The sequence below is a fragment of the Rhododendron vialii genome, chromosome 3a (assembly GCF_030253575.1).
Source record: "Rhododendron vialii isolate Sample 1 chromosome 3a, ASM3025357v1".
NCBI lineage: Eukaryota > Viridiplantae > Streptophyta > Magnoliopsida > Ericales > Ericaceae > Rhododendron > Rhododendron vialii.
Window position 1 is genome coordinate 6,994,816 of NC_080559.1, and position 21,055 is coordinate 7,015,870.

Consider the following 21,055-nt stretch of genomic DNA (forward strand, 5'->3'; position numbering starts at 1 on the left):
CCCGCCATTTGGGAATACCGTAATTTTTGGGGATTTTGAGGATTATGCCTTTGTAAAGCATTGGTTATACATATCACTGGTTTTGGTTATGCTTGTAATGGTCGGTTATACCAAAAATTACGGTGTCCCCAAAATGACCGGGGACACCATAGCATTATCCTAAGTCACGTTGTTTAACATTACCCAAATATGTGTTATAAATTAGTATATTTTTACGACAATCTTTTGTCCATATTTTTTGTCCAGAAATTATGTTGAGGCGCTACTGTAATTGAAAGTGCTCCCAGTAACATCGTGAACTTATTTTTTTATGCATCGTTCAAACAACTCTAATTTATAACACATATTAATCCCTCAGCTACCAAGGCATTCTGAGCCACACTTTGCTGCAGACAGCTTTTTATCGCGCAACCTTCGTCACGCAATCTCGAAGTTGGTTTTTTGCAGAATTTATAAGGTTATTCGCATCCAGCTCATTGTCTTGCCAAGCGGGCCATGTTGTCTTCATCCTCTAGTACAGATGCAAGGGGGACTCCTTTTTGGACGGGAGCTGGTGCAGATCTTCGGGCTCTCTTTTTTTTTTTTTTTTTTTTGTTTTAGTTCTAGCTTTCTTTTTGTCATGTATTTATATTATAGTTGTTGTTTGTCTGGTATCTCGATAGTTTCTCTTGTAAACTGTTTACTTATCTTAATCAATGTATTTCTTGCTTTTCTTCACAAAAAAAAAAAAACACATATTAATTACACGCGTAGGATTAAAAAAGAAAAAGTCTCTATTGGACCTAGTCGGTGGAAACTGGAAAGGCCAAGTTGTTCATTGTTCACACTTGCTACCAAACCAAGGGTGTGTTTCACTAACTATAATTAGAGGTGTCAAACAGGCCGAGTTGGTACGGCACGACACAGAAGTGGGCCTGGAACGACATGACACGTATAGTTCTAGATGGGCTAAACACCGGCACGACAGGGCATGGCACACCAAATACTAATTTTAACACCCAAAAAATTACATACTAATTTATGTTGAATACTGTAACATACTACTCCCTATGTCCCAAATTGCTGGTCCCATTTGGACAGTCGTGCCACTCAAAAAATTGTGTATATCTTATAATTTATAATATTTTATATAATTTCAAAAACATCATATTATATAACTAATTAAGATCTATCAAATAAGATCCATATTAAACATAAAAAGTATTATAAATTAAAAGATATAGATAATTTTTTTGGGAGGTCCCAAATAGTGAAAAGGGACAAGCAATTTGGGACGGAGGGAGTATCATTTTACACTTTTTGTGTTGATAAATATTTTACACTTTTCGGAGTTTTTTTTCTTTCCGGTGAAACTCGGTTGGAGATGTGTTGACATGGGCATGACATGATTTAGTAAACAGGCCGGCACAACGTGATTAAAAAATGGCACGACACAATAAAGTAAACGGGCTGTCACGAAGCACGGTAGGCACGAAGCTAAACGGGTTGGTCCTGCCCATTTGACACCTCTAACTAAAGTAAGTACTTATTTGAATTATTTTTCAAATTAATAAGTACTTATTTTTTAAATTAAAGTTGTCTGTCTCATAAAGTGGAAAATAAAAAACTTAACGAAACGAGACATAAATTAATGATCAATAATTCTGTCAGAAAATAGCTTAAATAAATTAAGCTAAGCTTGAAAATAGACCCATTATTTGTGCAAGTCATTCCTTTTAATGGTTTATTTCCAATTTCCAAACTAAAGAACTAATCGTTCTATGCATCTATTGTACACAGAACTGGTGTCAGCTTGTTATATACTAGAATTGAATTTTTGCTTTTAGAATGGATAATATTCCACAAATTTTTGTCAGTATTTTCATGTAAGTAAAATGATTAAGTACTGATTCATAAATCATTAACAAAGTTCATTTGATTTCCCCTTGGTCCATGGATACCCTACCATTTCCCCTTGGTCCATGGATACCCTACCATCACCGGCTCGAAAGCTCGGAAGCTCTTGCCACACATATTCTAGGGAAAGTGCAATGGGAAAGCTTAGAGGCCTTTATGATTTTCTAGCTCCTGTCTACATATATAAAGGTTCCCTATCTAGAAAATACTAAGAAACTGCAACGTTATTACGTGGCTTGACTTGATTGCCCCCAGCTCGAAAGCTCGGAAGCTCATTCCATTTCCCCTTGGTCCGTGGATAGCCTACCATTTCTCCTTGGTCCATGGATACTCTACCATCACCGGCTCGGAAGCTCGGAAGCTCTTGCCACACATATTCTAGGGAAAGTGCAATGGGAAAGCTTAGAGGCTTTTTTGATTTTCTAGCTCCTGTCTACATATATAAAGGTTCCCTATTTAGAAAATACTAAGAAACTGCAACGTTATTACGTGGCTTGACTTGATTGCCACTCCAACACAAGTGAAGTAATTTCTTGACTAGGATTGGTTGGGTTTTGCTCTCCACACAATTGACTAGCTAGTGTTTGATTTTTGAGGTCTGCAAAAAAGTAATTTCTTGAATTTTTTAGTTCTGACGTGAATAATCTGCTTTTAACTGAACCGGAGAGATGATTAATTGAGGTATGCGTAAGCTCACCCGAATACCTCTGATCGTCGTGAAAAAGAAAATCAAGTGAAACTTCCATATAGTAGTAGTTTGTGTTTCCATATATGAAGCTTCCATTCCATATGAAAGCAACTGCGAGACGCGTACCCAATAGCCAATAAGCTCGCTCTTGATTGATACTTGTTGGCTATATATACAGAAGTACGCCCTCATTTCTTTCCATTATTCCATAAGTGGCATAAATTCCTTTCTTTCCTCTCTTTGATAAAAATCATCTGTCCTATCTATTTCCATTCTTGTGCTCCAGCAGCTCCACCCACAAAAGCAACCGGCAAAAGCTTCCACATATTTCAAGTCTACTCGGCTAGCTAGCTAGGTAGGTAAGACTCATAACTAGTTAATTTATGAAAAATGATAATGCTAAAATTTTATTTTATTTTATTTGATCAAAATTTTAGTGCACAAAAGATTTATATCATGTGTAATGTATACGACTTTTATGCTCTGAAATTTTGGCACCAACAAAAACAGTTCTGGCATTATCACTACCCTAAGTTATCTGTGAGTACTATTATTGTTCTTATGTGTTAAATCTAATATGAATATGTTGTTTTAGACCTGGTGAATTTCATGTTTAATTAACACTGTAAATTTGTTGTTTCGGTGTTATACTCTCCTTGTGAATTTGTAATTTGGTTATGTATTTTGAAGAGTGTCCTATTGCCAATGGATTTCAATGCAGGCACGCAGCTCCTAAAATCTAACCTGGGAATGTTTTTTTTTTTTTTTTCTGAATTAACAGGGGAATTTAAAGGAATTTTACTACAAGCTTTTGCTTTTGTGGCATTTTGAATGGGGCGCCAAGAGAATTCGCGGAGGACTTTTGTTCTGAAGCTGAAGCTCCACTGCGCCTATTGCGAAGGTTGTGTGGGTAAGGTGAAGAAGCTGGTGAAGACAATTCAAGGGGTGGATTCAATCAAGATAGAAGAAGAGGGGAAGGCAACCATTTCCGGAAACGTTGACCCACACAGAGTCATAAAGGAGCTTGAAAAGCATGAGAAAATTCGCAGTGCTGAGCTTTGGGGGGAAGAAGAAGAAGAAGAAGAAAGCCCAGTACCCCAAGTCAACGAAGAGGAGATGCAAATCTCTGTTCGAAAAATCTCTGATCAACGGAAGGTGGCACCACAGCATCCAGGTAACATATCTCAATTTTTCTACGCGAAGAAAAAACAGGAATGTGCTTATATATGCGTGTGCGTCAAAAAGTATTTGGGTGTATACCACGTATATACACTTGTATATACCGATATTAATATACTCCTAGAAAAGAAGAAAATTATTTTGGTGTCAGGGGCGGAGGCACACTGAGTCGAGGGGAGGCAGCTGACCCCACTGCCTCCCAAATTTTCTTAGGGACATGTATAAATTTTATCCCATTTTTACTTATTTGACCTTACTTTAAAATTCATTTTTGCCCCAACCAATACATAAGAGTTTTGTACTTAGGAAAAAGAGGAGTCAAAATAGAATTTCCACCCACAAAATCTCCAAAACGTGAACTGTGTTTCATTCGTTCTTGCTAAAAAAAACCTAGGTTTCTTGGAGAGATCTGTTCTTCATTTCCAATCAGGTACTTCTCTAACTCTTCTTCACCTCTCTCTCATTCCAAATCAATCTCTAATTTTGCTCTGGTTTCGTTCGTTTCTGGGATTAGTACTCTGTCTTTTGTTGTTTCAAAATATTAGTGATTAAAATAGTTTCATCCATCGTTTCCAAAGTATGAAAAGTCGTCGAGGTCAATTGTGAATCGAAGCTACATTGTTATTAATGGATATCTACTTTTTGATTAACTTGTTAATCTAATTGTTCCTTACAATTAGCAACTAGAAAAAGTGAATCATACATAGTTCAAATTTTCAACCCCGCTTATCCAAAATTCTGGCTCCACCACTATTTGGTGTAGTTCTCTTGTTTTAGAAATTATATATGTGATGCGATTTTCATGCTTAAATTGCCCTCAACTACTCTTGTTTACATTGTTAATTAATTGCCCAAGTAATTTTCCGAAATATGCATGCATGGGAACATGCATTCTCTTCGCGCTGTAAACGAGATTAACCAAACTTCAATTTTTCTTCGAAATTTTAGTTTATTCATCGATGATATTCATTTTAACTTGTTTTCATTTGTATATATGGTTCCAATTTTATCAGGTGTCATCGGTAGACCTAGTGACAAACCAATGGCCAAAAGAATTCACGATTGCTACCCAAAGCACGATCATGAGCTTGAGCTAAGAAGCTACAACAAACCTTTCAAATGTGATGGATGCAAGGAAGAAGGGATTAAAACAAGATACAGATGTGAGCCATGTAATTATGACCTTCACGAGGGGTGCATGTACCCTAAACCCATGATAACCCACGATCTTTTCCAAGGATCCAAGTTCGTATTTCACCATGAACCAGGAAAAATTTGCCATGCATGTGGAAGGAAAATCTGCGGCTATTCCTATCACTGCGAAGAGGACCACTTGGATTTGCACCCGCGTTGTAGCAACCTAAGCGGAAAATTGAGCATAGGTGACACTGAATTTGTGCTCCGCAAAAAGGCCAAAAAGAATTGCTTTTGGTGTCAAAAGAAACAGCCTAGCTGGCTTGTGAAAAAAAACGTCCAGGGTTGGTGTTATGTCTCAAAATGTAACAAGTTTTATTGTCATGTGTATTGCGTATCTCAAATGGTGCTCGAGGCTTGGAGAAGAGGGGATTTGGATCGTAAGGATGATGACAATGACGATGATGTTACTTCTATGGCACTGGAAAAAGTGGATTTGAAGCTCGTGGCTAAAAGTGGTGGGGGAGGGAGTAGTGGGTTTCTAAAGACAATAAGCATGTTCCTGAGGGCAATAATTGGTATTCTATTTGGGGATCCAACCGTTGTGATCCTGTCTATGCTTGTGGAATTAATCCCAAGGTGACTCCCGAGGGTCTTTCTAGGGTTTCTAATTATGCATTGATACCATTGAATTGTCAGCTTTTATGATTTCATGATTTCATTAATTGGCGGTATGTATTATGTGTCAGATACAATGTGATATTATTTTTTTATAATAATTTTTTACTCAAATAGATGCAAGATTACTACCTCATGTGTAATCTCTGTAATATTTCATCCTGATTCGTTTTCCTTATCCCTTGATGTGCTATTTATTGCTTGGATCTTATTATTATTATTATTATTTTGCTTGGATCTTAATTATTATTCTTTCTGCTTTGTAATTAATTATCAATGTAACCTTTTGTCCTTCATGCGAAATAAGGGATCTTCTAGGGAAATACTTCGGTGTCTCCTACCCTTTTGGAGACACCGTAACTCCAATCCAATGGTTGAGATTTTGTCACGCATGCAATTTTGACTAAAACTGACCAGTTATGCAAACCGGTTACCCCAACAGGTCAACGAATTTGGTATAACAAAATCACTAAATGACATAACAAGAAACCCAAAAAGACATAACACGTGAATTTAATGGCATAACATGGGTATAAAATTTCCTCAACAGGTATAACATTAACCCAAAGTAGGCATAACTAAACCATTAAATGGCATAACTGTTGAGTCATAACAATATGAGCATAATGGAAACCATTGAAAAACATAACAAAAAATCAATGATAGGCATAACAAAAGCCAGAAAAGGCATAACTAAAATCAAAAGTAGAAGAAGCATAACAATACCACATAAAAACATAACAATAACTTCTAAAAGACATAACAATAACTTCTAGAACCATAACAATACCCCACCTGTCTTTTTCTTTTTTTTTCTTTTAAAATGTTTAACCGTGGTTAAGTGGAAACGAATCTCAATAAATCATTTATTTTAATAATCAATCAAGGCCGTTGATTTGGTTGTTATTGTTGATCTAGTTGTTTTTGGAAATTTTGGGCACAATCCAGTTTATTTCAGTTTATGAAACTCTTTGATTAGTACAAAAATTCAACATAAGAATGATAACTTATGTCCGATAAAGTTTGTAATGATAAGTAATTTACTTTAGTTTTGGCAGGAATGATCTAATCTCTCTTACGCAAAAGATAGAAGGTTCTAATTTTGAAAAATAGATAAAGCGGTCATTGAGTTGTGAACTATAGGACTTTAAATACCTACGTAAGCATCGAATGTGTTTTGATCATGTGGTTGCTGACATCCGATTATCACTGAAGTTGGCGACAAATATAGAATCGATAAGATGTGCAATGTTAACGGTTTAGATTGGTCATCAAAAAAAATTATTGAACAACTTCCTTTAAAATCTATACGTTGAACCTTATTGTTTCTAAACTGAAGTCTTGTGCTTTTGTGTAATGTACAATACTCATAAGATCACAACACAATCACAACGATCGATACCGTCCATTTTGTTTTGCTTGGTGTTAGATTTTTTGGGTCTATCGTGTTTAGAATGCCCTTTTATTGGGACGTAAATTCATTATTAGAATGACATTTTACATCTGATTAAGGATGTATTGATAAGAGATTTAATTCATTTTTAGCAGAAGTATTCTAATCTTTGTTATGTAATTCATTTTTAGCAGAAGCATTCTAATCTTTGTTATGTAATTCATTTTTAGCAGAAGTATTCTAATCTTTGTTATGTATAACATAGACAGTTCCAATTCGGAAAAAAATAGCCGAGGCGGCTCAAGAGTGGGGTAGTATGTGACTTTAACGCTTTTGTAAGCACCAAATGTGTTCCGATTATGTGGTTGCCGACATCCGATTATCACAAGTTTGGTGACAATGATTAAATCACCAAGATGTTAAATCCCATTGGTTGAGATCAAGCATTCGAAAAAATTAGTTGCCTACAGCCTTTAAAATCTATACATTGAACTTATTTGATTATGAACTAAGGTTTTGTGCTGTAGTCTAATGTATAATAGCCACACGACCGCATCACTATCACAACGATCGATACCGTTAATTTTGTTGTCTTGATGTTCTTATAATTTTTATAAATTTTTGGGTCTAACAGATTTTGAAAGTCTATTCATCGGAACATAGATTCAATATTGTACGTCCGATTATCCAATTAAGTATCACAACCCGATGACAGAACACCACGTGTTCACGCTGACCCCACTATGCACATGTGGTGGGTAGTTACATGGATCTCACTGACCACCACATCACTGCTGCGCAGACCCCAATTCATACATGGTCGAAAATGATTGATTTGTTGCACCACATCAGCAGAATGATATGGTATTACCGTTATTTAAATTTTTTTCCATAAACTGAACCCATCGTAGAAGGTCCTCCAAATACGGAAGAGATGTAGATATGAGATGTAGTGGATAAAAATGTTAACCGTGGTTAAAGGGGTGGGCCAAAAACTTTAATGGTTATATATTTAATGATTTTTATTATGCTTCAACTAGTTTTGTCATGCCATTTTTTACGGTGTTTCAAAAACGGAAGGAGACACTGAAGTGCTTCCCTTTGAAAATTCCTACTTCAAACGATTCTCTATCTATTTTTGATAGGTACTGTGAACTCTCTTTCCCTTCTTTGCTCTCTTCCGGTAGAGGTTAGTACTCCAGCTCTAGTTTAACCAAGAATAAGTTATTTAAATACATAATCAAATCTTAAATTGTTAAGGCTACGCCTTTTAACCAATGAACTTAAACTAGAATAAATCCTTGATTTTGCCGTTTTGTGAAGTTTGATTTTGATACTATATAATATGGGAGAGCGACTTTTACACAAAAGACTTTGAGAGCGACAATCGACAAGTAGCGACGGGAGTTTAAAGTCATACATATGATGTAATTGAACCTATCACATTTGACGCATAAGATACATGTGTTCTTATTATAATGACTCTAAGCCTTGGTCTTTCGCATAATTAATCCGCGAAGGTTTAAGAATATTTCAAAAAAAAAATCGATTATTTAACCCATTCCATGATTTATGGGATCGACTAAACTTTTTCAAAGAGAATATGAACTCTCTTTTCCTCCTTTGCTCTCTTTCAGTAGTTTTTTTTTTTCTTATCACTTTCTTTCAGATTGGTCCATCCAGTTTTAGTGTTTTTAAGTCTAAATTATTTATAAAAATTGTCGTGGCTCCTTTCGACTAATAATTCAAGATCGAGTTATTCTTCGATTTGCCTCTTTTTTTTTTCTTTTCTTTTTTTTCTTTTTAAGTCTGAATCTGATATGGTCTGATTTGGCTCCCTATATGAACCTTGATAAGATATAAAAAAAGAGAAACTAACTCCATAAGTAAACCATGATAAGATAACTGAAATAAAATGCCAAGTATAAACGGAAAAATGATAATTAATACTAGAAGAAGATAGTAAGGAGAAAAACTCTGAGTCTTACGGCTCATTAATGGACGGATAAGGCTTTGAAAGATAAATGAGAAAGGTCAATAAAAGATGGATACTATCTTATATAAGGTGGATAAGAGGTAGATTATCTTCAACTTTTTGTATTTTATAGGGAATCTTGGAGGAACTCAGTTTTTTTTAGATATATGGTCTCCAAAATGGAGGTGGGTTCTTCAAAAAATAGAGACCCAAAAGTAAATTTGGTAATCAAAATCTCTAAAAAATACGATGGGTACATCCAAGATTCTCATATAAAGTATAAATAGTTAAAGAAAAAATAGATAAATTACAAAATTTCTCATCGATACAGAGATTTGAAGCATTATAGAGCTTGGTTGGAGTTAATCTCATAAGAAAAATAGTTTCAGTTGCTCTCATAAGAAAGGTAGTTTCATTAAAACTCTCTTTAACCCTCGAATAAGCTTATCGCAGGAGGTGGGGTGGGTCTGGATTAGATTATCCCGGTTTCTCACTCACCCTTTCCTTCCTCCATTTGTCAAACGGTCATCAAGCTTATATAGTACATAAAAGAAAATTGGACGATTCTTTAAATGAATTTGGACAGTCGAATTTCATGGACCATTATCATGTACTGTCAAATCTCTTATATCTTATATACTACAGTATATTGCAAGTTCCTTCAGGCTTCAACAGTGCAAAGAACTACTTGAAGATAAAAACAGAAAATGGGTCAAAGTTGGGAATGGCTACCCGCCCACCATGAGGCCGGCGGCCCTATGAGGGATTGGTCAAAGCTGACTGCTGCCCTTCCACACAAATACAGAAGAACTAGTCATAGGGCATGGGAGCAGTGTTGTGGAAAAAGATGCTCCTCTGTAGTCTGTATTTAGTATTAAAAAAGAAATTGATTTTAACATTTCAAAAATTGATAGAGGGACTATAAAACAATATCATTTTGTATATCAAAATAGTTCAGTTTTAAAATTTCTTTATTAATTTTTTGAGTGTCAAAATCACAATCCTATTAAAAATGAGGAAAACAAATGTTTGCATTTGGAAAGGCTATAGTACTAAAAATAAGAACAATGTCAAAACTGAAACTCGAGGAAAAATCAGGGGTACTTTCGAAATTCTTGTCAAATTATACTACATTACATGGGAAGGACATCTCTTGTTACATTCAACAGTACTCTGTATCCAAGTTGCCTCCCCATTTCTATGTCTTCCCCACCCCACCCCCTGTAACAATTCCTCCATAAAGTAAAAAAAAATCACATAGTAATACCATATAATCAAATTTTCCACACACAAAAAAAAAACAAAACAAACACATAAACATAGAGAGAGAATTTCAAGCACCAGCTAGTTCTGGGTTTCACAATGCAGGTCAGTTCCAATCCAATGATTCATCCGGTTTCTTGAATTTTTTATTTTTTATTTTTCTGAGATCTATGTGCCATTGCAGCTCTTCTTATTCAAAGACTCTTTTTTGTGAAAAGAAATATCAAATTATTTGAACTTTTCTTTATGTTTCTTGCCCAGATTAGAACTGTGCAAGTTCGCAACCTTTCAGATCTAGCCAGTGAAAGAGAGATTCACGAGTTCTTCTCGTTTTCTGGCGATATAGAACACATTGAGATCCGTGGGTTAGTTTTTCTTTGCTTTTCATTCACATAAGTACCATCCATACAGCCCTGTATGTTCTCTTTTTTGCTACTCAAAAGGGAATGGAGGTGGCGACCTGAGCCTCCAAACCCGTGGCTGGTCCCCGGAGGAGACCGAAACCCAAAGGTGAGAACTGCCCCACCTGGAGCCAGAGCGATCCGCAGGAGGAGTCGGAGGGGTCCAAAGACCGGAGTCGTGAGGCCACTGCCCCAGGGTTCTAGGGGGCGTCGATAGCACGCCTTGAACCCGTGACCTCTGATCCCTCCGATAACCAGTGGACCACCAGGGCACCACCCCAGGTGGTATGTAGACCTATATGAACTCACATTGGTAGATTGATGTTGATTTGTGGTTTTTGTTTATTCATGTTTTAGTTTTTGTTTATTTTGTTCTGTTTTGGCTTTGTTAAGTCTCAGGAGTGAATTGACATATTGTGCCAAAATTTTGGTTGCAGTGATTCAGGGCAACCGAGGACTGCGTTCGTTACTTTCAAAGATCCAAAAGCCCTTGAAATTGCATTGTTGTTATCGGTATCACCTTGATTTGTCTCCTTTTCTTGTTTATGCATTTCTTGCTTTCCCAGCTGTTACTTTGTTAAATGGGTTTGTTACTTTGTCAAATGGGTTTTCATTATTTGTTTTTCAGATACTACATTGTTTCACACAAAGAATTCATCCTCCTAACTGGAGTGTGTATATCTGTATTTTATTGGACCAGTAGCATAGCCACGTGATGGGCACGGCATGAATAGCAACAAACCATTGACTCTGATAGAAACTAGGATGAAATAGATATGAATAGTTGGAAAATTAACCTTCGTTTAGCATTTGTTGGAGTGGTTTTGCCCTATGAAAGTGTAATTTGAATTACACAAGAAATTTGATGTGCTCTAACCTGGTGTCAACCTAGTGTTTGGGGGTTCATCTTAGAGGGGTACACGCATATGTCATTGAAGGATATGTAAGTACGCTGGTTAAGAAAGGGAAGGCGTCAAACCACAAGAGAGAGAGGCAGTGGAGTACCTAAGTGCTGTAGGGATGAAGTGCTATTCTTGATTCCACTCTTCCGCTTAAACCCTAGGATGCGTTAATTGCATTTCATGATTTTCTTCAATAACATGTTATACGGAAATACAAAGGAAAATGAAAGAGGTTCTGGAAGTAGAAGTTTTGGTGAGGCACGCTATGGAATTTTTCTTCCTTATGGCTAATCATGGTCATTGCAAGACAGTCCAACCAAGTACACATCCAGAATCCAATCCTATGGTGGTTTCCTTCTTCGTTTCTAAACCAATGCATGCTTCTTCATTTCTAAACCAATTCATGCTTCTTATTGGCGTATGGAGAAACAACTCCTTACTTCTTTTCTAAACTAATGCATTCTTGTTATTGATCTATGGAGAAAGGGTTCTTTCCGCTCAATACATTAGGACACCAGCATAATAGAAAAATACCCTTTACCAATGTCAAATTCTTTGGATTTTTTCCAAAGGAAAAGTAAATCAGTTTGACGTTCTGATGTTGGTTTCTATCATGGTACTGTTGAGGAGGAACTATTTTACAAGCTATTGAGAATCATTTATACACTTCCAGAAGACAAAAGGAACCTTCTGATTGTGGTTAAAATATATTATCTTGGCATTCTGCAGGGAGCAACTATTGTGGACCAAATTGTTGGTGTAAGTGCTGCAGAGAACTATGTACCGAAGGCCGAGACTAGGGTAAATTCATTCCCAATATCTTCAATCCTTATCGCAGTTCTTTAAGTTATTTATGTTCTGTTCAATTAATGCAGGAAGTAATGATAGTGGACAATGTCGCGAACTTGGGTTCTGAGAATAGTTCACCAAATACTGAGGTAATTGGATGCATCATCACATATTCCCGATGTTTGCTAGCACGTCGTACAATCTATTTTTAGGCATATTGTGTACTCTGATTATAGTTAGGTAGTCTTCAGGGATTATCTTGTAAGAAAAAGCATCTAACCTAAATGATGGAATCATGAAAGGAATTGTGGGTGCAATTTCTTGGATTCCACATCTTGAAACGCATTCCTTTTCTGAGAAAAATTAATGGATCATAGGAATAATCTCAAAATACCGTAGAAAGGGTCTAAATGATCTAAAAGAGCAGATTGTGATTGTTTGTTCATGTAGAAGAGACCTTTACTGATATATGGGGCATTGCCATTCATGAAGTCAAGCCTGGACTATGACCTGTGTCGGCGCTGAAAATTTCCGTGAATTAGGCTCCGCTTGCTTCGACTTTTAATACTTCAGTCAAATATTTCCCAGTGTTTGGAATCTTTGGATTTCCCACACTCCACAGTTAGAAGAACATTTTACAGTAGGTATGGTTTACATCAAATAGGTATATAACAACTTACAGCTGCGACATTTCAACTCTCTTTTTCACCAAACATTTGGACAAGAAGAGATCCACCAACATTCTGACACGGTGAAAGAGGTGGGGGGGGGGGGGGGGGGGGGGGGGGGGAAGGCTTTAAAGTTATTTGTTGTTCTCTTTTTGTCGTTTCAATTATCCAAGAGCTTTTCTGTTTGTTTGTTTTGATTGAGAATTTTTGTGAGGTTTTCGCCAAACACCAAAAGATGAGAGGAGTAACAAAGTTCTTGTCATAAAAATCTTGCATCAAATATTTTCTAAGGAAAAAAACTTGTTTTGAAACATACGGAGCATTACTTAAATATGGGTACTTCAATTGCCAGTTTGCCACCTTAAATATAAGAAAATCTTGTTGAGGCAGCGCTACATGGTCATTTGGGTGGTCGCAGGAATACCCTAAACTTGATAAAATTGTTACTGGATATTTGATATTCTCTAGGATGGTGTTGTCTTTGAACACCTTTAGCCTTCATGCTAAACACCAAATACTAGCTTTTGCCTTCATTCTCAATTTCTTTTTTTTGAATGGCATCTCATTCTCAATTTCTACGAGAGCTTATCCACGACTTTTATTATTTTTCTGCTAGATTAAGGCTTATCAACTCAATGCTGTCATGTAAGTTTCAACTAGCAAGCTTACTGACCAATGACGATTAGTTTAACAGCTAAGATTAGTTTAACAGCTAGTTTGGTCAGTATGATTTTGAACTCAACCTTTAGGAATTTAACAATGTCGATTGTTTGCTTAAAAGAATTCAAACAGGTTGTAAATTTACATGCAACTTTTAGTTATATATGAAGTTAAACTCGTTTAGTTCAATAAATTTTCAAAGCATTTATTTTGTCTAGCCGGCGTTCCAGTTATTGAGAAAGAAGAGCATGGGCTCTTCTGTCTACACTTTACACTAAATTGAATATCTCCAAATAACAGGAAAACAGAATTCAAACTAGATTTTATTATTTTGAAGATAATCTAACCTTTTTTTTGTCAAATAAACTTGAGAAGCAATGCTACCAAATACTGTCGCTGCAAATTGTAGGTTCATTAAACATGATAGGTTATAAAGGCCACCATATGGGAGGTTAGAGTTCCCAATTTACGTGAGGCGAGAATTGCGTATAATGCTTTAATGGAATAAAGATTGTCTCACCGAGGTTTATTGACAAGTTTTCATAATGACTACCCTGAAAAGAATTTCCAGACTCGCCACTGAAATCTTGTGACCTTACGGTGATCTATCTGTGCAGGCAAAAGCTAGTTCTCCCAGAAATGGAAGCGTGTATGTAAACAAAGCTCAAGTTGTTGTTTCCAGTATGCTGGCAAAAGGTTCAGCTATCAAACAAGATGCTGTGAACAAGGCTAAAGCATTTGACGAGAAGCACCAGTTCAGAGCCAATGCATCTGCCAAAGTCATTTCCCTCGACAGGAGAGTTGGGCTTACGGAGAAACTAACAGTTGGAATTTCAGTTGTGAATGAGAAAATGAAGACTGTGGACCAAAAGCTTCAGGTGTCAGATAAAACAATTGCAGCATTGATGGCGGCAGAGAGGAAACTAAATAACACAGGATCAGCTGTCAAATCGAGCAAGTACGACAAATCTTCCATATAAGACTCTTTGTTTGCTGTATGCACCCGTATACTGTGTAATTTCTACATCTTAGGCACGTTATTCCTGGTTATAGGGGGTATCACACGCGCACTCGAACCCCAAACTGCCAAGCTTTTTCTGGAATATTTGTGTGAAATTCATGAATCCAGTTTTGCTAGGGTGCAAATTCATTTTCCGTAGACCACAGATTTCAAGTATATGCATCAACTGTGCTATACGGGCTAAATCTAGCCAAGACTCACTGACTATAGAAAAATAACAGGTGAACCGGCTGTATTACTGCCAGTGCAACTGTGCAACATCAGTACCACTCTGCACACAATGCACGCAGTCAAAGATTAAGTTCCAAATGATGACTGAGGTTGAACCTGCAACAAAGTGTATAAAAATTAGGACTCAAGCAACTTCTCCAACTCAACTCGTACATTTTATGCATTGCTAACACTGTTATTTTTACCTGAATGTAATCTGAACACATAGTGACAAAATACTGAACAAACCTGGTAAAACTCTTATATACTTAGTAGTTAGTAATCCTAGATAACATGGTAGTATTAAATATTTACGCTCATATCTGAGCCTTTCAAAATAACACTCTTCCTCTCCCAGTCCCACACTTGCACCTGCTTGGCAAACTTGTGACTTAGGTGTAGATGTGTATTCTTCTCTCTGAGGCAAATGGTTAATCATATAATGAACGTCCTAAACAGAAAATAAAATTGTTAAAGAAAGTTAGTTTGTCTGAGAATAGTAGAATATAGATCCTGTATCTTCTAGCTATATTCATGACGTGATCCAACTTTTTTTGGATCTTCACCGAATAAAATTGTTTGAAGAAGGACTTATCCAAAGATCAATGGTTATACCATTCTGTTGCATTTGACAACATGCCTTGTAATGATGTGATGCAGAATTTATGTACTACTGTATGAAATACTTAAACTATCCATTTGGACTGAAGTATATATTGAAACTGTCTAGTGAGCAATGAGACTGAGGTATTATCTTTGTCCGAAGAGTTTCAATGTCAAATCAAAATATTGTCAGATGGGTATTTTTGAGTGTCGCATGACTTGTTTTGTCCAAGGAGGCCAACTTGGTTTTAGAAGGTCAATTGATGTTTGATTTCTCATTACATCTGATGATGATATGGCTCTGAATCTAGGGACTCTTTTGGTCCCACACCTTGGATTGTGTTTGTGGAACCTTGTTCTTCGTAAGGAGGAACCTCATCAGATTGGCGTAGCCTCCAGAGAACTTATTTTGGTTGTATGTTATTAGTGGTCTTTTTTTGGGATGGTGTTTTGTGGGACATTGTCCTTCAAAAGAAAAAGGTGGAACATTTATACAGGCAACAACCAACACGGTTTGACGCAGGGTTTGCCTCTCATTACTTCTTTCACGACGAGGAAACGCTCCCACATTGGTTGGTCAAAGGAAGAGCTTCTGCACCTCTCCTCAATATATAGGATTCGATTGACTTTGGGAAGGATCCAAGGACTTTGTTAAGTGCTTCTGCAGTTTTAATGAAAATAACTCCCTGCAGATGTTCTATCTGCACCCTGATAAGTTACTGTCATTTGGCATTGACCTTTAGGCCTTGATAACATTGTACATCATCTTCTAGTGGAGGAGAATCAAGTTCTTAGATTTCAGCATTTCTACTTTTTGGTTCATGCAAGATTAAAACAATCCCCTCTGGACCCCACTAAAACTGTTACATTGATGTCTGGTTGTTCAGCGGATAACAATAGTAGTACACTACATAGCGCAATGTAAGCGACTACACAAAAGAGCCGGTATGACCATTCTGCTCCCCCTTGGCTCCGCATTCTCTCCTTGAAACAGCAAAGCTGTTCCTCACTGCTTTATCTTTCTTTTAAGCAGTGCACCAAATGTAAAAATCCATGGCATTCCTAATTGAGTTGCAGCTCATCCTCCATCTTCAGCTCTCAAATTCTATGGTTTGTTCCTTGATTTTTACTTCAGTTTGCAACTGTGGGTCCCACTTTTATGCCCCACTTTGATAACAGCATAGCTCGGCTTTGTTGCGTATAGTACTTGTATGTGCAATTACGTAGGACATTCTGATGAATTGTATCCAAGAAACTAACATTGTTAACTATTCTTGGGGCTGGGCAGGTATGTGACCGCAGGAACAACTTGGTTGAATGGTGCTTTTGGTAAAGTGGCCAGGGCTGGGCAGGTTGCTGGCACAAAAACAAGAGAGAAATGGAATTTAGCCAAATCAAATTTGACTGCAAAGGTGATCTCCCCTCTACTCTCTTTTGTTTCTTATGTCATTTCCATACGGAATATGTTTTAGGCTTTTCTCTTATTAGTGTCTAAAGTCTGAAGGCTAGGAATTTACGGATACTAAGGATACTGAAACAGGAAGAAAATGATAAAGAAGAAATAACGTTGAGGCCAATTCGGTATGTATATGGCAAATTGTGTAAACTGCAATTGCATTTGTGTTCTTTAGTGGCTCAAAATCCTGGGCATTGATCATACCCAGTGCCTCGATCGTCCAACGTGAAATTGATTAAGCCTCCTCTACACCACATCCTGCTGATATGTTCTCTGCGGCAATTTTTTTACATGTAGCATTTCTGCCAACAAGTACCCAAAAGGGTACTGTAACACAAATTAAAACTGTTATCGTGTTTGCTTGCGAGACAAATGTCCTTTGCCTCGTTACTTGGTAAATGCTATTGTTGCTCTCTCTCTCTCTCTCTCTCTCTCTCTCTCTCTCTCTCTCAGTGTTTGTTGCTTACACTATTGTTCTCATGGATGCAGGATCCTCCAATAGCTGTATAAAAGATTGAGCAATTTTCTCCTACCGACATAATTGTGTACCTTGTTTCTTCGATTGAAACTATGATATTTGTAATCTGAAGCTGTAACATTCCTGTCCGAGTGGACAAATTCTGCAAACCTGAGTGCCCTTTTGCCTCGAAAGTCGAAATTTATCTTTCTTTCTTTCTTTCTTTCCTTTTTGTGGTTAGCTATGTAATTTATTTGTCAGTTCATTTCATTCTTTCTGCAATATTCGTGTAACATTGGCTTTCTTATTGTAATCAAATGAAATGCTATGAAAAATGGTACTCCTACTACTACTGTATTAGTTTTGAAAGGAACCTGGGTTACTCGCCCATTTAAAAAGAGCGCTGTTGGCTATGTCGTGTTTGGTTTAAGACAAGAAGGCTTCAGAAAGGGTTTGTTCGAACTCAATTTCCGGTTGAAGAAATTTGGGAAAGCTACAGACCGTGTCCGTTGAGTTCTTTCAGTCGTTTCTCCAGCAGGTAATGAACTTGCAAGCTAACCTAGTTGGTTGGTAGTTTGGCGAAGTTTTCGTCTAGGTCAAGCATTCGTCTTTTCAAAACCGCTAACTTAAATAGAATTTCTTGCCTCATTTAAAAAAGCTCCAGCAGGATCTATTGCACGCCAAGTCAAATTATTTCTAATTTCTAAAGAACAGTTTCCACACCAGACTCTCTTTGAAGCATTCTCACCTTTGAATAGACTTTTCCTTTTGTTCGGCCGAAAGCCAATTTGAATTTTCTTTAGGTTGCTTAGAATGGCTTTTGAGGTTTTTTTTTTTCCTTTTGGTTGTCAAACGGCATACATGAGCGGGGTTAGGGGAGTTACTTAAATAACATTTTTTTCAGGCCACTGTGTGCACAAGTGGAAATTTATGGAACGAAAAATAGTTATACAAGGTAGTTCCGCGGTGCGCAACCTAAGGTGGGTTGTTGAAGGGATTACGAAAATATAAAGGAGGTTGACATGAAGAGAGAAATGATTGAACATGTCAAGTTGCTTGAGAGGGAGGTAAACTACAAAAGGTGGTGTTGAGGGTAGGGAACAGACAGGAATCGGCGGGCTTGCTATACCCTCTAGATAAAGCATCATTCCGAGTTCATTAATGTGATTTGAACTGCTCACTTCGTTGACCTCAAAGCCTAAAACACCAGTTGAAAACCAAGTTAACCTAACCAAATTACCTTGGTATTGTATATCTTTAAAATCTTACTAGGTGCCATTATTATTAAAGACAATGCGATTCGCAAACTAGGTTAAGATGTCTGATTAATTTGACTTTTTAGGCATTTGCTTTATGCGTCAATATCTATAAAGTGGACAGTTTGAATCACATTTTCAAACTTAAGAGATGATGCCCGCTTAGAGGAGAAGAGAGAATGAAAGCTCACTAGCTAACAAGAGATTAAAATAAGAAGGCACAACATGTAGTTCGGGCTCGGGTACGGGTTCATTTTTTTTTGTAAAAAATCAGTTTTCGGTTCGGGGCTTGGGATGTTGTTTTTCTTACCCGACCAAAACCGACCAATTCATATAGATTTATTTCGGTTTTGGTTGGACCCAACCCGACCAAAAAAATCAGGCATGCGAACGGTTATTCCCACTTGTTCGGTTCGGATTCGGGGAAAAAAAAATTGATACCCGACATGTCGGGTTGGGTTCGGAGCTGACCCTGACCGCGTCCGACCCGTGCACACCCCTAATTGAGTTGTGCTACGTGCACAGCAAGCTGTGCACAGCGGCCTTTTTCTTCCGCCTCGGGTCGCGCAAAGATGATCGGAGCCGCTGATTTTGTTCAAAATATGTCGTTTAAGGTCTTTGTATAAAATGAGCTTCGTTCGATATCGTTAGAGACGTTAACAAAACACCCAAAATCACTTCAGAATTTAGCCGTGCACACTCCTAATTGAGCTGTGCTACGTGCACAGCAAGCTGTGCACAGCGGCCTTTTTCTTCCGCCTCGGGTCGCGCAAAGATGATCGGAGCCGCTCATTTTGCCTAAATTCTGAAGTGATTTTGGGTGTTTTGTTAACGTCTCTAACGATATCGAACTAAACTCATTTTTTACAAAGACCTAAACGACATATTTTGAACAAAATGAGCGGCTCCGATCATCTTTGCGCGACTCGAGGCGGAAGAAAAAGGCCGCTGTGCACAGCTGCTGTGCACGAATCATTTCTGCCCCTAATTTTAGATGAAAACAAACAAAAGAAGAAGTGCATTTAGGAGGAGCTTAAAACAACAGAACAACAATCCCCAAAATATAATCGTTTTGTCCTTTTTATTGCTTACGTGTACTGCTCCCACTGGCCCAAACACGTACCTTTAGATATGAAACGTAAACACGTCAGAATATTGGCTTACGTGTTCTGCTAAAAGATCACTTGATTGGGAATCCCACACGTGTGCGTTTGCACCGCTAACATACGCCGTTTGAATTTGGAAAGACAAGTTTATCCTCGTCCCTACAAAATCCCCGTTGACCAAATCTCCGGGTGCTCGTCATGGGAAAGGACAGGTTTGAGTTCCGTCGTAGGCGTTTGAGATTCAAAACTATAAATGGCCTTTGAAATCTATTGTAGACTAACTTGCTAAACTCCTCACTGATGTATACAATATTGGCAAGAAAAAAAAATTCCGTAGGGGTATGCCAGTAATTTCAAAATTCATTAGTTGTTATTGTCCGATTCGTTCGAGGTTTGGCAGTTCCAACTGCCAATGAACAACCATGCCAACCCCCCAACCCCACGGCTTTTATTTAATTCAGTTCAGTTCAGTTCTACTTTTATGTTTTTTATTGATAAAGATAAAAAAAATACATTTGAATAAAAAGAGAAGTGATATTAAATTCTTTCCATCTCAAGTTGAAAATCCAAGATTTTCGCCACATATTATGATCTTTATCGTGTGTTCATTGTAGTAATATAAGTCGTTTATCATGTATGAACCGCAAAGTAATGTATTGTAAACTTGAAAAAGAGTTATGAAACAGCTATGATTGGTTACATGCACGTTTCACTTGAAAATTGTAAAAAAAGTCAACTAACTCATCCGACTCGACACTCTCAATGTTTTTCCACAAAATTAATGTCATTTTGCAGTGTAGATAGTTTTCTAGGGTGATAATACAATCCAATCAACCTCTAAAATAAATCCCTAAAATAGAAAACTTAATTTAAGATCTATGTGTTTTAGAGATATTGATCACTCTAGAAAAGAAATAAGTCTTTCTTGCACTTTTTATTTTGTCTTTCACTATACCAACAATAACTTTCACATTTTAAGATATAGTAATTATTAAATCGGTAAAAATAAGAAGATATTCATGCGAGATCTTTGAAATGAGATCAATATTGTGTATATTTTTATAAAATCTTGACCATAAAATTCAGATTATTTGAAGGAAAAAAATGAGATTTATAAAATACAGATATAAGTAAACGTTTAAAATGGAGTGAAAATTAATACTCCATAAAAATTCCTTTTATATGCACTTTTTAAATTTAGAAAAAATATATTTCAAATATCATACATGAATTGGGTTGTTATCAGAACTTGGAGTGTTATCGGAGAAAGAGTTTAAGGTACCACGTAGCAATGCCTCAATAGTATTGAATAGGGGGTGT

General features: G+C 37.0%; 2 protein-coding genes across 3 annotated transcripts; both read left to right on the forward strand.

Moving 5' to 3' along the window:
* The first annotated feature begins 2,777 nt into the window (after nt 1-2,777).
* On the forward strand, nt 2,778-5,689 carry LOC131318504 (uncharacterized). The gene is made up of 3 exons (XM_058348326.1): nt 2,778-2,939; nt 3,366-3,758; nt 4,777-5,689. The coding sequence occupies exons 2-3, from the start codon at nt 3,416-3,418 to the stop codon at nt 5,538-5,540; spliced, it is 1,107 nt and encodes a 368-aa protein (XP_058204309.1). The 5' UTR covers nt 2,778-2,939; nt 3,366-3,415; the 3' UTR covers nt 5,541-5,689.
* A 4,418-nt stretch (nt 5,690-10,107) lies between these two features.
* On the forward strand, nt 10,108-17,708 carry LOC131318505 (binding partner of ACD11 1). Of its 2 annotated transcripts, XM_058348328.1 has the most exons (8): nt 10,108-10,311; nt 10,468-10,571; nt 11,045-11,120; nt 12,239-12,310; nt 12,385-12,447; nt 14,244-14,584; nt 16,749-16,872; nt 17,406-17,708. In XM_058348328.1, the coding sequence occupies exons 1-8, from the start codon at nt 10,306-10,308 to the stop codon at nt 17,424-17,426; spliced, it is 807 nt and encodes a 268-aa protein (XP_058204311.1). In that variant the 5' UTR covers nt 10,108-10,305; the 3' UTR covers nt 17,427-17,708. The 2 variants fall into 2 exon arrangements, with proteins under 2 accessions (XP_058204311.1, XP_058204310.1); XM_058348327.1 differs by lacking the exon at nt 17,406-17,708 and having other exon boundaries at nt 10,120-10,311; nt 16,749-16,997.
* The last annotated feature ends 3,347 nt before the right edge of the window (nt 17,709-21,055 follow it).